Genomic DNA, 16,636 nt, shown 5'->3' with positions numbered 1-16,636 from the left:
CTAATATTTTATTTTCCTGTTACTTGTCACAGAAAATAATTGTAAAACAATTGCAGATTTTGTTTGGTTGGGGAAAGTAGTTATGTTATGATGTCTGATGGGTGAATATGATCATGTGTGTCTGTCCTCCGAAGTCTAGGCGATGTGCAGGATTTTTGATATGATCAATCTACAATGGTACTGTGTTTGGTGTGAAGCCAATTGTAGTCTTTAAGGTGAACTTTCCATTGTCCATGTAGCCTTTAGGAATTTTACGTCAAAGAAGTTGACAAAGAAAGGGACAGTTCTGTAGACAGTGTTCTAATGTAATGTTATTAATAAGATGTGGCTGTTTTTTTAAAATTGCATTTAAATATTGAACTTCAGCAATGTGAAGTGGACTTTTTTGTAAATATATTAGCAAATTTTTTTAACTTTACAAACATATAAAATTATTGAAAAATACAAGCAATAACAAAGATCAGTATAATAAAAAAAAACAAATTACAATACAACTACTGTCTACTAACAACTAACCGACCCTATAATACAAAACAAACCCTAATACTGTGCAAAGCAACACCAAAAAAAGAAAGAAGAGCAAAAAAAACCAACAAAACCACAAAATACAGAACAGCTATGCTCGGTACAAAGGAACGGGAGCATTGTATATATATCCGTATTAACTCAGGAGACCCCCTCCAGGGTCCAGGGCTTGACAAATCTAACCATCCTGGTTATACAAATACCCTAGTTAAGATAACTGACAAATCTATATCCAAATAACTCAAGTAGGGCTGCCATGTCTTATAAAAATTGTCTGTTGTGTGGTGCACCATGTTTGTAAAAAGTCCAAGGGAATGTGCTCCATAATTAATTTCTGCCTTCCCAGCAAGCCCGGCGAGTTCTCAGACACCCAATTCATCAGAATATTCTTCCATGCACGGTATGCAAGAATATTAAATAGTTTCTTCCCATGCCCGTCTAAAGATGGTAAATTCGGTAGACCTAAGAGGAGAGATATCAGGTCTACTTTGAATTCAGTCCTCAATATCCTCTCTATCTCTCCCGCAACAGCGCTCCAATTAACACTGAGCCTGTGGCATGTCCAGAAGCAATGGGTAAGAGTACCTACACTTTTGGGGCACACTGAAGATGCCCCTTTTTTAAACTTCACCAGGCAGTCTGTGCAGAACTTTTAACTGTGTAGCGCATGTCCTGTTACAGATTGAGATCTTTCGAGTATTCTCCCATGTTTCGGAAGAGATCTTCACTCCTAGCTCTTGCTCCCAGACCTCTCATAACTGGTTAATATCCTGCCAGGCCCTGCCACCCAGCAGGTGATAGAGGGCTCTAACCAAAAGGATGCTTGTGGAGCGTAGCAACAACCTCTCTGTATCATGCTTGGGGAGAAGCGTAGTCGTCTTCTGGATGAAATCCCTAACCTGAAAAAAAACGGAAAAGATCTCTGCGGCTCAGTTTCTCAAAAGATATCATAACTTCCCCCTCAAACAAGTCTCCCAAACTAGAAACTCCTCGCACTGCCCATAGTTTGAACCCTGAGTCCATCATCCCTGGTCAGAACCCTGGCATGCCAACTATAGGTATAAGTGGCGAAGTCTTGGAAAACAACCCTCACTCTGATGTATCGCCCTCCATGCCTTGACTGTACTAATAACAATAGGGTTCCGGCGGTGGTCCATAACTGTCCTCATCTTATCCATGGACAACAGGTTAATAAGAGGGCACTTTGCTTGGGAGTGCAAATACCCAGCCATATTGAGTTTGGATCGTTACCTACCCAATCGCAGACAAAGGACAGGAAGGAACTCACTTGATACCTCCTGATGTCTGGAAAATCAACTCCTCCCCCTCCTTGAGGCAACTGCAATTTAGTAAGTTTGATGAGGGGCCACTCACGATGCCAGACAAAGGAACCAAACCACCCCAAAAGCTTCCGCAGCGTTGACCTGGGAAACATTATAGGGAGCATACGCATGGGATAAAACAAACTAGGAAGAACATTCATCTTAATGTGAGATATTCAGCCCAGCCACGAAATTGGAAGAGCCTCCCATCTCTAGAGATCTCGCCTAATATTTTTGAACAAATGAGCAAAGTTGGTCCGAAATAACAGACCAAACATGGGTGTAATAAAAATGCCTAGGTATAGGAACCCTGCCCATGACCACCTAAAAGGGAACTTAGGGCCACCTTCAACTTCTGGCACATCCTTAAGGTTCCCCAAAGGCATAGCCTCCGATTTTGCGTAGTTAATCTTATATCTTGAAATAGCCCCAAATGAATTGATACATTGTATCAAATGGGATACGGAGGTGATCAGGTTTGATTAAAAACAGAAGGACATCATCCGCGTACAGTGTAATCTTGTGTGCCTTCGACCCCACTTCCGGAGCGGTTATGTGGACATTCTGACGAGTGGCCTCTGCCAGCGCCTCTGTCACCAATGTAAACTACAGCGGTGAGAGGGGGCAACCTTGCCGACTACCCCTACCAATCCTAAAATTCCCAGACTTCACCCCATTGGTGATGACTGCGGCCAGAGGGTGGCGATATAAAACCACCCACCTAGCAAAGACTCCACTCAATCCAAACTGTTCTAAGACATAAAAAAGATACGGCCATTCCACCCGGTCAAATGCTTTCTCTGCATTTAAGGAAATCACCAACCCCTGAATCGATCGTTGCTGACAAACTTGGACCATATTCAGCAACCTTCTAATATTATTAGAGGACCTATGGCCCCTTAAAAAGCCTGTCTGGTCCTCTTTAATAATATGGGGCAACGCCCTTTCCAATCTCAGTGCAAGGATCTTGGACAAAATCTTGAAATCTGAATTTAATAGAGAGATGGGCCTATATGAGGCACAATCCTCAGGAACCTTCCCTTCTTAAGAATTAAGGAAATATTAGCTTCTTTCAAAGATGGTGGTAGGCATTCATGCATATAGAAGTGATTGTACATCTCCAACATCAGCCCTGACAGAATCCCTATAAACTCCTTATAAAACTCACCCGGAAGACCATCAGAGCCAGGCGCTTTCCCACTCTGAAGTTGCCTAGCTGCCTCCTGTATTTCCTGAACTTTCAAGGGGGTATTAAGGAGAGATGCCTGTTCCAAGGTTACCCCTGGGAGGTCCAGGTTCTGAAAAAAGTTCTCCATTTTAGCCCTCCTGTCCTCACAACCTTCAGACCGATACAATTCAGAGTAAAAGCTCTGAAAAGCCTCATTAATCTTTTTAGCATTGTATGTAAGGACCCCGGCGCTGTATCTGATTGCAGTAGTGGATTGGGGAGCACGCTTTTTCCTAGTCAGATACACTAAATACTTCCCTGGTCTATCTCCATATTCGAACAGCCTTTGTCTACCAAAAGCAAGTTCTTTCTTTGCATTTTGTGTCAGTATTGAATTCAAGGCAGTCCGGAGGGCCATGATCCACTGTAGCTTAGTCACCGAAGGCCACGTAAAATGTGCCGCCTCAGCGGCTTTCAACCGCATCTCAAGCAGGCGCTGCTGTTCCCCCTTCAGTCATATCCAGCTAGCCGAATAGGAAATAGCTAATCCCCTAGCAAAGGCCTTAGCAGTCTCTCATAGCACAGATGGGCTACTAGCCTTTCCTGAGTTGATAGTCAAGAATTCCTGAAACTTCTACAAAAAGTATTCCACATATTTGGAATCCTTAAGGAGAAAAGGGTCCAAATGCCAGTGCCGCAAACCTAGCCCTTAACTCGTGGCTTTAACCTCCAAATATACTGCCACATGATCAGAGATAGCTATATTCCCAATTTTACAACCCATAATCAAATCCAGAAATGGCCGAGGGAGCCAGAAAGAGGTCAATCCTCGTGTGACATTTATGTGGGTTTGAAAAAAAGGTGAAGTCCCTGCCAGTAGGGTGAAAACATCACTAAATATCCACCAGCACCAACTCCTCGCATAAGTCAACCACCTGCTTGGCCTGCGAAGAAATAGTTGGGGGCCCACAAGGCATCCTGTCCACTGTCTGATCCAAAAGACAATTAAAATCCCCCCCTAGAATAATGTGCCGTGTTTCAAAAGCACTCGACTTCGAGAAAGCACTAATAAAAAGTTTGAGGGCATGCGCCGGAGGACAGTAGATATTTAAAATGCCATATTCTTCCCCACGTATCAGGGCTTTAAGTATCACAAACCGTCCCTGCTCATCTTTCACCTGCTCTAATAATGTGAACGGAAGATTTTTCTGGATAAGTACCATCATTCTCCTACTTTTAGTAATAAAGGATGAAAAGAATACCCGGTCATAACTCCCCTGTTGTAATTTCAGGTGTTCCCCATCAAGATGGGTTTCCTGCAACAAAGTGATATCAACCCTTTCCCTCTTAAGGCTAGAAAGCACTTTTTTCCTTTTAACAGGCAAGGGACTTCCCTTAATGTTCCAGGTGCACCATTTAATAAGACACTTAGCCATATCCCCTTTCAGAGACCCTTGAACCCCCTTGGAAGGGAGAACCCTGCTTACAAAGTGCCGAGCATAAGTAAATAAAGACTCAGAATCGAAAAACTATATATACAAAAACTACCCTATCATAACTATAAACAACTATTACTACCAAAAAACTACAAAGAAAACCAACTATAAAACCTTGAATGGAAGACTCTTCCCCTGCCCATAGGGGACACTCGCTCTATCCATCCCCTCCTTCACAGCTCCTTCCAATCCGGACTGTGCCCCAGCCTTAGTCCAGAAAAAACCCAAGGATATGATACTTAAATGAACAGAAAAAATATGAAGTCAGGATGAGCACTCCACCATCCCTGGCTTCATGTCACCCCTACTTGTGACTAAAAGAGAAACAGCCCAAACAAAAAAAAAAGGGGGAGAGACAACAAAGGACATCCACAAAATTTCCCATCAGAAAATCCAGTTATTTAAAAAAAGAACAACTTATTCCAAGGTCTTTTGCCCCCTTTCCAAAAAGGAAATTGTTAGGGAGAAAGAAAGGAATTTAAAAAAAGGAAGGGAAAACATGGAAAAAGAGAGGAAAGAGAACAAACATTAACCGTATTCTTCAGGCCAACCCGTCTATTTTAAAGTGTCCATAAAGTTTTTAGCTTTATCCACTGAGTCAAATGTATAAACTGAGTCCTCGTGGCTGAAACAAAGTACTGTGGGGTATCTCATGGAGTACTGGATGCCTAGGTTCCTCAACCTCTTTTTAACTTCATCAAAGGACTTCCTCTTTCGAATTACAGTTGCAGAGAAATCCTGGAAAAACATTATTTTTGACCCCTTGTACAGCAGTGCCTGCAGATCTTTTCCCAGGGATCTGGAAGCTTCTATGACCTTTTGCTTGTCCTTATGTGAGTGGAAGTGCAGTAGGACCGAGTAGGGGCGCTGCACCTGTGCACTGTAACCCGATAAACCCTTTCAATCTGCAACCTGCTGGATTCGATGTGAAGGCCCAAAACTTACAGCAGCCAGCTTTCAAAGAATCTGACTGGCTGCTCACCTTCAGGAAGCCACACAATTCGAAGATTTATCCTCCGACCTCGATTTTCAGGGTCATCAATATAGTCTTGCAAGGCCCGCACGTCTCGCTCCAGCACCTGGGTCTGACTGAATGAGGACTCCATCGCAGCTTCCGAGGCCTTAGTTCGACCCTCCATTTCCTCCAGCCTCTTCCTGAGGCCCTGGATCTCCTCCTCGTGCTTCTGCAGCATGGCTGCGATAGGTTGGACCTGGGCATGAATTTCCCCACAGATCTCCTCCATCGCAGTCCCAACTTTCAAGGTAAGTTTGTCCATCGCCGCAGCCAATTCCTGTCAGGGCCCCCGGGGGGTTCAGAAGAGGCTGCTGCTGCTGCAGTCTCTGGTATGGTAGGTGCTGCAGGGAAGTGTCCTCCCTGCTGCTGTTTGCTCACTCCTTTTCCCTTTGGCATCCTTCCCACTACCAAATATTAACAAATATGTGTTCTGTAAGGCTTTAAACTAACAATTCCACCACATAAGTTGGCCAGGGATGGCAAAAAACACCAGTATGCCTTGGCTGTTAGGCAGAGCTGTCCACAGCAGTTCTACAGAATCGCTGCCATCTTGCCGAGTGTGAGGCAGATCTTACTCAAAGTAGCCCCCACAAGCTATAGCTTTAGCGTCTCTGATGACTCTTTCCTATGAATCCACTTCTTCAGTTAAGCTTTGATCGTTCCTTCTAATATCTACTCAATTGTCTCAACACTTTGATTTTTTTTACTTTATAGCCTTTGGGTGTTTAACATTCAGCACATGTTGGTGTTTCTTCAATGCTGGGACTGCCTCATGGGTGTATGTTTGCGCTGTTGAATTTGTCTAACCTCAAAAAAAGGTGTATCTTTTGGAAAGTTTTATCAACCTATTTTGATACTCTATTCAAGTATTGATATGCCACCATTGAGCACACTGCTTAAAATGAAACACACATTTAGGTTACTGGAAATGAGTGAGCTGTAATATACCACGCATCATTACGATGTGCTGCATCGTCCACAATGTTGTGCTTTTATTAAAAATCTGCTTCCCATTTGGAACGTGTATCATTGAGTGGCTTCAGTTAAACTTCTGTTTCATTAAATTAAATGTCTTATTATTTTACTTCAAGTATGCTGGTGTGTGATACCTTGGAAGGGTTAAACTGTGTGTTTATTTTCAAAAGTTCCTAGCCTTTACTCTAATTATACACAGCTGCCTTTGCACAACACATTGGACTCCTATGGCCTTGACCACCTGACAGATTATCGGCCAAGTTTCCTCAAAGTCCATTTGAATGCCATCTTGACAGCCACATCATGACTCACCTAGCCTTCGTTGATAATATCACCATGACACATGCTGCACACTTGCTGAGAGTTTTGTAAAGCAGACTCCAGGAAATACAGAGAGAAGATAGAATGAACTGTGCAATATGCTCTTCAGTTCTCCTATATCACAACTGTTGTGATCCCAACAGTGCCAGAGATCTTTTTCTTTCTTGACTCTAAGGTTGAGCATCTTTGGTGACTGTGCCACTGTATTATGGGCCTTGAGGGTCCCTGGCACAACTGTCAATGCAGTGTCCTTTGCATGGCCTTGTGGATGAGATGGGGTCACTGACAGAGGTGAGGTTGAGCAACAGGGCTGTTCTGGAGAATCCTAAGATGAATGATACTTCTGGTGTGCCTGGTTGGTGTTTCTCCTTGCACTGGGTACCCAATGACAGCTCAAAGAATCCCTACAGTGTGGAAACAGGCCATTCAGCCCAACATGCCTATACCTAACCTCCAAAGAGGATCCTACCCTGACCCATCCCCCTAACCTTTCCTGATAACCTTGCATTTCCTGTGGCTTATGCACCTCACCTACACATCCCTGAATGGTATGGGCAACTTAGTATGGCCAATCCACTTTACATGCGCATCTTTGGACTGTGGACGGAAACCCACACCGGGAGGATGTGCAAGCTCCACACAGGCAATTGCCCACGTTTGGGATTGAACCTGGGTCCCTGGAACTGTGAGGTAGTAGTGCTAACCACTCAGCCATTATGCCACCTCTGTTACTTTGAGGTAAAGGCTCACCTGGTTGAAGGCCAACATGCCTTGACCCCACTTAGCTTGCCATTAGTGCATTGCCACATATCCAAAAGCCTTTGAGTGCTCTATTGGAGCTGGATTCCAAGGAACTGCCACCTTCTCCATAGAATCAACCAAACCCTCTAATGCCTGAGCCACAACAGTGGACAGATGCTTCCAGCCTGCATTCTGGTTTCCTGAATGCCTCTGGCAGCCCTACCTTATGTTCCCCTGTCTTTGCATCTCCACCATGTCACTTATGGATGAGTACAGAGACTTATCGTCTGCATGGGGCTGAGCAAGTGCTTGGTCTCTAATAGTTCATTCGAATCTCCAAGAACTTGGGCCTTTCTTCCCCCGCTGACTGTGGACCAAGGTCAGTGACTAGTTCACTGCCTCCACTGGCCTAGAGCACTGCCTTCTGATGTGAGTATTCCTGTCCTACAGACAAGCAAAGAAGAGGAATGAGGATCATCATGATGGATGGGTGCGTGAGAATTTAGTGAGCCTGCACAACCTTGCCAAGTCCTGCCCCTCCCTGATAAGTACTTAAGAAGCAAACTCTCCTGCATTCGGGTAGAACATTGACAACATGAGGTGAATGTTGCTCATTTGTGCAGATATTCCATCTGGAGCTGAGGTTAGCAGACTGTTCTGTCTGATGTGCATCTACACTGGCAAAGCATGAGAAATGCAATTAGCAGTGAGTAGATTGTCCAACATACCCATACAGAGCACAGGATGTCATTCATACTGTTCCTACGCTGGATTCCAGCTCTGTTGCGAGGGACCTATGTTGACCTTCCCTGCTGTCTCAATCCCGTCATCAATCGGAACATCTTCATCTGCTACTCAACAGAAGTTCCAACTTCAAACTGAGACTCCAGAGTGGAAGATTTTGCCTATAGTTTATATTGTTGACATAAGACATCCACTTTTGTGGCTTATTTTCAATGTCTCGTATGTTTGATTTTGCAAAAGTTGATCCATATTACATAAAATCTGACACGCAAATTATTCCAAATGAAAAGTTACTGTAATAGTCTCATCTGCAATTATTTATTCAGCTAGAATTTGTGGTGTATTAAAGGAAAACATCATACTTTATTGCAAGAAGATTTTTAACAATATTCTACTGAATATGAATATATTTCTATCTGATTTGTAAATTGTGAAATGTGCTCAGTGTGGAAATATCTCTAATTTTGTGGCAATTGTATTTGGAAAGTTTGTGATGTTAATTATTCCATGTTGTGCTATTATAAATTAGTTTTGCATTTCACTTTACTGTTATAAATAATTTGTTAAGAAAATGCATCTTATGTATTACCTATAGTCATGCTCTAGCAGGCTGTATTTTACAGGGATGTCGCTGTGATTCTTCACACCAATAAACTCCCCGGTACAGTTATATAGCTGGGGGTCGAATTTACTCAGACTAGCTATTCCCACAGAAATAGTGGGCAAAAGGATAGGGAGAAAAATATTATATTGTACATCTTTTATAATTTTATCAAGTGTTCTGATTTTATTGGTTCTTATTTTATTGTTGCATTTAATGCATCCAAAAGAGCAGCCAACTGATTGGCAATAAACCTTATGCATTTTTGACAATAAGTAGTGTAATGCAAGTTGCATTTTCATTTGAAAATATAGAGCTTCCTTTATAATTGAAGAATTCTTCAAGCATTTTTAATGCTTTTCCTAACTATACTTTATGTTAGTTATTTCTGTGACCTAAAAGTTTTGTATATTCACAGATGTGGCGCTTTGCATGTTGGAGATCACATACTTTCGATTGATGGCACCAGCATGGAGTATTGCACGTTAGCTGAAGCAACTCAGCTTTTAGCCAGTACCTCTGAACAAGTCAAGCTAGAACTGCTTCCTTACCATCAAACACGACTGGCTTTGAAGGGACCGGAACACGGTAGGTTTGTGAATACTTTGCCTAAAGAGAATAGGAATAGAAGTTGACAGCTCAAGTGCACATAATAACAAGTGACAGTTGAAATAAAACTTTTCAGTTAGCACATTTCTCATTGTCTGGCTTGAGGTGATTATTGAATAACTGGTTTTGATGCCCATTTATGTGCTATTTAGTTCACAGCATTGCTATAGATCACAGACCTGACTCTGCTAGTTAAAAATAATTCTATAAACAGGAATGTCCTTTTTTATTTGAAAGAACAGAGCTTCATCAGTACCTCTGGAAACAATGCACCTCATACTGTACAAAGGGCTCTGTTTTCTTTTGTAGGGTATATCTGTACAAGTCAATTCTAGGAATATCGTCTAAGCTCCTTGAGTCTTAAGAATGCTTTGGAATCAAAAAAGAAGTTTGAAGCTACAATAAGATAGAGTAAAAATTATTGAAACATTGGACCTATCTCTCGTCCTAACCCTCGCCTCATTGCTGACTATAATGATTCAATGTGTAATCTTAGGAAGTTAGTGATCATACCCTATTATTACAGAGTGTCACTAATTGTATACAAGGTCAAACATAGTCTAGCCAATCCTGTGGAAAAACTGAAGCTAATGTCTTAAAAAAATTATACATTGAAAGTATTTTCTACACTGTGTTTTCAAATCCTTCACCCTTCCTTCTGTTTTCACTTTTATTAATTTTTTGCTGACTATGATTTTGTTAGCCCATTAGTGACTGTCAATATAGGAGCTTTTGTTGCTTTATGAATTCTGGGCAGCTATAGTTTGCTGGTTTGTGCAGACTTTCCTAATTAATAGAGAATGTCCAACAGTTTTATTTGTAGGTGGCATTCATGTCTGTAAAACTATTTTGGTATATACAAGGTCGCATTTTTTTAAACACATGTTCCTCTATTGTCCCTGGAGCTTTGAAAAGTTGTGGGTGTACTGCAGATCATTGAGAACCATGAGATTCGATATCCACCTTGTGAAAGCAAGTTTGCAACCTAAGTATACTATCAGTCCAGGCCTAACACTGAACTGATAGAAAGTACTAACATAACTGAAGATGGGAACAATGGATGTCCAATGCAATGGATGTTTGCACTTTTGTAAAGAATTAAGTTCAGCTTTCAATAAGACAACAAGGAAAATTTAATTGACAATTTGGAATCTACTTGCATTAACAAGTTAAGTAAAGAAAAGCAGGTATTCATCCATCTCAGAAGAATTTCAACCCAAGTAGAAAGGTACATTTTAAAAGACATACCAAGATCTATGTTTTAAATAGATGTTTTCCTATAATTTGAATATTTGACATGGGTAACTCTTGGAATGCAAATGCATATGTATATTCCATTATTCTCTCAGCCTGCTGAAATTGTATTGTATCTCTAACATGGAACATTACAGCCCAGTACTGGACTTTTGGTCCTCTATGTTGCGCCAACCTTTGAAACCAATCTGAAGCCCATCTAATCTACACTATTCCATTATCATCCATATGTTTATCCAACGACCATTTAAATGCCCTTAAGGTTGGCGAGTCTACTACTGTTGCAGGCAGGGCATTCTGTGTCCTTACTACTCTGAGTAAAGAACCTACCTCTGACATCTGTCTCATATCTATCATCCCTCAATTTAAAGCTATGCCCCTTCTCGATAGTCATCGCCATCTGAGGAAAAAGGCTCGCACTGTCCAGTCTATCTAACCCTCTGATTATCTTCGATGTCTCAATTAGGTCACCTCTCAACCTCCTCTCTAACAAAAATAGCTTTAAATCCCTCAATCTTTCCTCATAAGACCATCCCTCCATACCAGGCAACATGGTGGTAAATCTCCCCTGCACCCTATCCAATGCTTCCACATCCTTTCTATAATGCAATGACCAGAACTGTATGCAATACTCCAAGTGTGGCCGCACCAGAGTTTTTTGTGCAGCTGCAGCATGACCTCATGGTTCCAAAACTCAATCCCTCTACCAATGAAAGCTAACGCACCGTATGCCTTCTGAACAACCCTGTCAACCGAGGTGGCAACTTTCAGGGATCTATGCACATGGATACCGAGATCTCTCTGCTCATCTACACTAACAAGAATCTTACCATTAGCCCAGTACTCTGTATTCCTGTTACTCTGTCCAAAGTGAATCACCTTTTCTGCATTAAACTCCATTTGCCACATCTCAGCCCTGCTCTGCAGCTTATCTATGTCCCTCTGTAACCTGCAACGTCCTTCTGCACTATTCACAACTCCACAGACTTTAGTGCCATCCACAAAATTACTAACCCATTCTTCTAAGTTAAAGATTTTTTTTGACAATTAAGATTCTTGTTGGGTTTTTATCTTCATCATCTAATAGCCATTCTGGTGTGAGACTTGTACCTTTTTGAGTCAAACTTCAATGATGTACAATTGTGAAAGATTAGTTGGAAATCACAGGTTTTTGATTTATCATTTGATAGTTGACAGCCTGGAATAAATTTTTCGGTGCAATTTTATAAAGTTCATTTTTTTTTCACAATTCTTTTAAATATGAGAACAGATTTACCGATTTCCCCACACACAGGGAAGCAATGCTTATAGAGATTGTGGATGCTGGATTGTGTTCATCCCAGCTCTTGCCTTACTCATTGAGTATAACTCCCAGTTCACAGTGCAGAATCATTGAATGATGCTACTGACATCGTCAGCAGATTATAGTGTGTAGACTTTTTTATTTGTTTGATGTAACTGAAATGAGGTTATGGAAAATAATGGGTATATTTTTCTCACTCTAAAGTGGACCAGAATGCTAATGTGATGAGTAGCTGAGCAAGATCAGCAGTAAACGGAAGCAGACTAAAAAATAAAAACTACTATGCATCTTGCTCCATGACAACAGGGGTGAGAGAAAATGCTGAATAAGCCCTCTAAAGGGGGCATTTGCAATAAAATTTTGCACATAGTAATGTGGAATTGGCAGGGAAAGAAAATCTAATTTTGGCACTCCCGATAGAGGTAGAGTCTATAATCCCTACAGCGTGGAAGCAGGCCATTTTGCCCATCTGGTTCACACCAACCCTCTGAGCAGAGCATACTATCCAGACCCACTCCCCTGCCTTTTCCCCTTTAACCCTGTATTTCCCATGGCTACCCCATCTAGCTTACACATCCCTGGATACTATGGGCAACTTAGTGTGGCCAATTCATCTAACCTGCACATCTTTTGGACTGTGGGAGGGAACCCACACACAAATGGGGAGAATGAGTAGGTCTATTTGTTTTATTCTTGAGTTGCTGTTGGGGATCCAATCTAACAATTGCCACCCAGTACCTATGATAAAGGAATCTAGTCATGTTAAAAACAAATCTAGATTTGGATACATCGGCTGTCACTTCATGTTGAAAAGTAAACAAATGATTCAGAGGGATACAGTTAAGTTCTGCTTAATTTGGTTTTCAGTGGCAGTCCCAACATTTTTTTGACCCTTTCTGGTAGTTGGTCAATATTAAGAGCTTGTCAATTTATACATTTGAGCAAGCAACTATGTTGAAACTGTTCATCGATTTGAATGTATGAGCTGTTTACAACTATCACATCAGCCCCTCGGGACATATTGGGGGATGAAGCTTTCGATGTCACTCTTAAAAATTATCAATGAGATGCCCATACACTCAAATCAATGAACTGCCACGACTAGGTAATGTAGTGCTTGGAATTCTGAAAAGAAGTGAATAATAAAATAGCTAAAATGTTGGCTTTTTTAAAAAATGTGGACGATATGCATAAAATATTTAAAAGAAAGACTTTCATTTCTATAGTACCTTGCATGATCTCAGGATATCTCAAAATATATTAAAACCAATCAAACACTTTTTAAGTATTATCACTATTGTAATGTATAGTGTTTACACCATGTGATGAATGAACTCTGACTGATTTATCAGCTAGTAAGTTTGTTCATTTCAGCATTTCAGAATTTTCTTTATGTTGTAGGCCATATCTCTTTGTTGAGAGTACCTACTGAAGTTGGGGAAGATGATGCTAAATAACAGTTAATGTTGGAGTTGACACAAGATATCTGGATGGGTAAATGATTAGGAAGGGTTTAGAGGGATATGGGACAAATGTTGGCAAATGGGACCAGATTAATTTAGGATATCTGGAAGAGTTGGACCGAAGGTGTGTTTCCATGCTGGACAATTTTATGACTCGATAAGACTCCATTCCTTTATCTGTAGAGCAGGCTTGAATCGAATCTTTAATAGGCTAAGCCCTTAACTTGTATTACAACTGGATGAACAGTAAAAGCAAACTCCTCCAGGTGCTGGAGGTCTGAAATAAAAACAGAAAGTGCTGGAAGTATTCAGTTGGTCTGGCAGTATCTGCGAGAGAGAGGGAAAAAAAAAGAGTTGACAATCAGAGTTAAATATGATTTCTTCAGAAAAGCAAAATATTTTGTGCTGGACTGACGGCCATAAAGTCAATAAGGAAATGTCTCCAGTGTTTCCTGTGAATGTTTGTTTGTTTTTTTTAAGATTCCACAGGGAAACAGACTCTTTGGACCAACAGGTCCACACTGACCCTCCAAAGAGTAACCCACCCAGACCCATTTCCCTCCAACTAATGCACCTAACACTCTGGCCAATTTAGCATGACCAATTCACCTAACCTGCACATCTTTGGACTTTGGGAGGAAACCGGAGCACCCAGAAGAAACCCACGCAGACACTTGGAGAATGTGCAAACTCCACACACAGTCACCCGAGGCTGGAATCGAACCTGAGACCCTGATGCTGTGAGGCAGCAGTGCTAACCACTGAGCCATCGTGCCACCCTAAAATGGTTCTAGCAGCTCTTATTGCAGGAGAAACCCAAAGCATTCAATGCCCTTTTGCGGAGGCAATTTGTCTTAGGTTATGCTCCAGTCATCTATTTGAGAATGTTACATTATTAAGCTATGCTGTAATTAGCCTTTTCTGTCATTCCTATTTTTAAATTCACATTTGAATAAAACCAGCTAGAATGAACACTCAATTTTAATTGGCAGTATTAAACATGAGAAATTTAAACTCATTTTTGAGAAAAAGGAGGAAAATATACCCATATAAGATGGTAACTTTCAAAATGTAGTTTATCAATCACTTCATCTTGCCAAGTATTTAATTTTGAGTATCTTTGAATATGCATGGCAAACGTTGTGTGGGAAAATTGAAGTGAAAGGTTTCATATAGTGCAGCCTTACACTCTTACTACACACACTTCTTTTTGAAAATTAATTTCATCCTCTCAAAAGTGTGGTCCACTGAATATGGAGTACCACCCTAGAGGATCCATGGGTATCTTTCAGCATAACCCTAAGAGACAAAAGGAAGTTTGAGAAATGCTGTAAACATCCATTATCAGCAATTTCTTTGGACGTTCCAGCAGTCTCCCACCAGAGTTGCCTTAGGAGACTGGGCAAGGTCTGTTTGCAAATCACTATGTATGTTTCAATTAAAAGAGGCTGTTCCAATAGGTGGTGATAAAGATCATAATTCTTTCTACTCAAAACTGTTTTCTCTTCTATCAGATGTTACGATCTGTATAATTCTGTTGTCTTTCCCTCTTTTCTGCTCTGTTCTGTCTTCTTTGTGTGCGATTCCCATCATCCTTCATGTGGACAGTCAGGGTTCAAAGGAGCAGCAGACAACTTGCCTGGGATACTTGTGGAAGCAACAGCAGCAACTTGCTCACCTACCAACCCTATAACACCTACCACCCTGATCAATGTAGGATGACAGCCTTGAAATGCCAGCAACCTTCTTCTCAAAACAGTCTTCGTAATGTTCCACTTTTTATTTTCCTCCCGTCCTTTTATTCATTAGTTTTCTGTCCCATGTTCTGTTTGCATGGATTGAATATCACTAATAAAGTGATCATCATTGTATGGATAACTATGTTTGAAGATTAACTTGTAACATTATTGCTTAAGAATGCAATTATTGTACTGTTGACCTTCATATCACTTGGACTAGAGTATTGAAGCAACCTAAGGTTAGATCAATATATCAGAATTTAAATGCTAATTTTTCCATCCATACTAATTTAACTGTGTGTGCAACCAGAGAAGATAGAAATTGTATATACTAAGTTGTGGGGAAGAGTTCTTTTTGTGAGATACATGAGACAGAGCTCTTAAAATGTATTTTCTAAAACATTGACGATTTCATTACATGCAATGCATGGAGAATTTTAACTCCTAAAGGGTATGATGACACAGAAATTTGAGCAATCGTACCAAATACCACAACAGTGCTGGAATCAAACAGAAGTTTGATTTAGCTCATGCTGTTGAATAGCTGATGTCACTTTCCTGTAGTTTGTGGATGCTGAGTAGGGTCTAGATATTCAGTACATGAAAAAGAGAACATGGGCAGAAGGAAGAATTGAGAGGGATGAGTTATCTGTGCTCCATTCACCATCTCTGAGCAGCTACACTGGCAAAGCCCTACAACCCTTTACCTTATCTACCTTCTCAGTTAGTTATATTCTTTCCTCTGAGATGATCAGTGTTAAAACTCACAGTTTTGTAACTTGGAAAAATCTGAAGCATTATTCTTAATGTTTATTGAGTAATATTTTAAATGATGTGTTTGGCGAAGTAGAATGTCTCTGGAATATGCCAGACAAGTGAGCTTTGAGTGTGTCATCACTTCTAACCTATGCTCCAGTCACCAACAAGTCTTGCTCTCCTTTCAGAACTTCTGTTTTGAGAGAAATTCCCTGCTCATCAATGCCTCAGAACATATTGTTGTGATCTCATATCCTAGTTGCTGCATGTACGATGTATTAAAAAATGATACTGTTCTTAACAAACTAACCATATGATACAAGCCAAGCAAAACATGTTCGAGCTGTTCTTTGTGCCAGTAACCAAAGTTGCTGTTGAAATTTTAGTCAAATTCTTTGCTTCTTTCTCCCTGTAGTCTTCTTGAAAAATGAGTCACAGTTAGATGCAATTTTATTAATGAGTATATAAGTAGTTGCCAAATTACTATAAACAACAATTCAGGACTAAATTAAGGTGAGCCAAGCATGGATTTCTCAAGGGAAAAATCTGGTTCAATTATCTTGCTTGGGTTTCTTGGAGGAAGAGGTAACAGAGGGGAATGCTG

At 40.8% G+C, this 16,636-nt stretch overlaps 1 protein-coding gene across 7 annotated transcripts in view; it reads left to right on the top strand.

The window, feature by feature from the left end:
- The window catches only part of grip1 (glutamate receptor interacting protein 1), a 459,039-nt gene that overhangs the window by 349,915 nt on the left and 92,488 nt on the right, over window positions 1–16,636 (top strand). For 5 of the 7 annotated variants that reach the window (XM_043709637.2, XM_087997173.1, XM_043709635.2 and 2 more), the window contains exons 9-10: window positions 9,327–9,496; window positions 15,146–15,301. In XM_043709637.2, coding sequence (XP_043565572.2) covers window positions 9,327–9,496; window positions 15,146–15,301 — 326 coding nt within the window. The remainder of the gene's footprint in view (window positions 1–9,326; window positions 9,497–15,145; window positions 15,302–16,636) is intronic. The other 2 variants (XM_043709639.2, XM_043709640.2) reach the window with 1 other exon arrangement.

This window comes from Chiloscyllium plagiosum, unplaced genomic scaffold, assembly GCF_037043375.1.
Source record: "Chiloscyllium plagiosum isolate Xiang-an unplaced genomic scaffold, Cpla_swu_hap1 HiC_scaffold_19, whole genome shotgun sequence".
Classification (NCBI taxonomy): domain Eukaryota; kingdom Metazoa; phylum Chordata; class Chondrichthyes; order Orectolobiformes; family Hemiscylliidae; genus Chiloscyllium; species Chiloscyllium plagiosum.
This window is presented reverse-complemented; position numbering and strand designations above follow the sequence as displayed.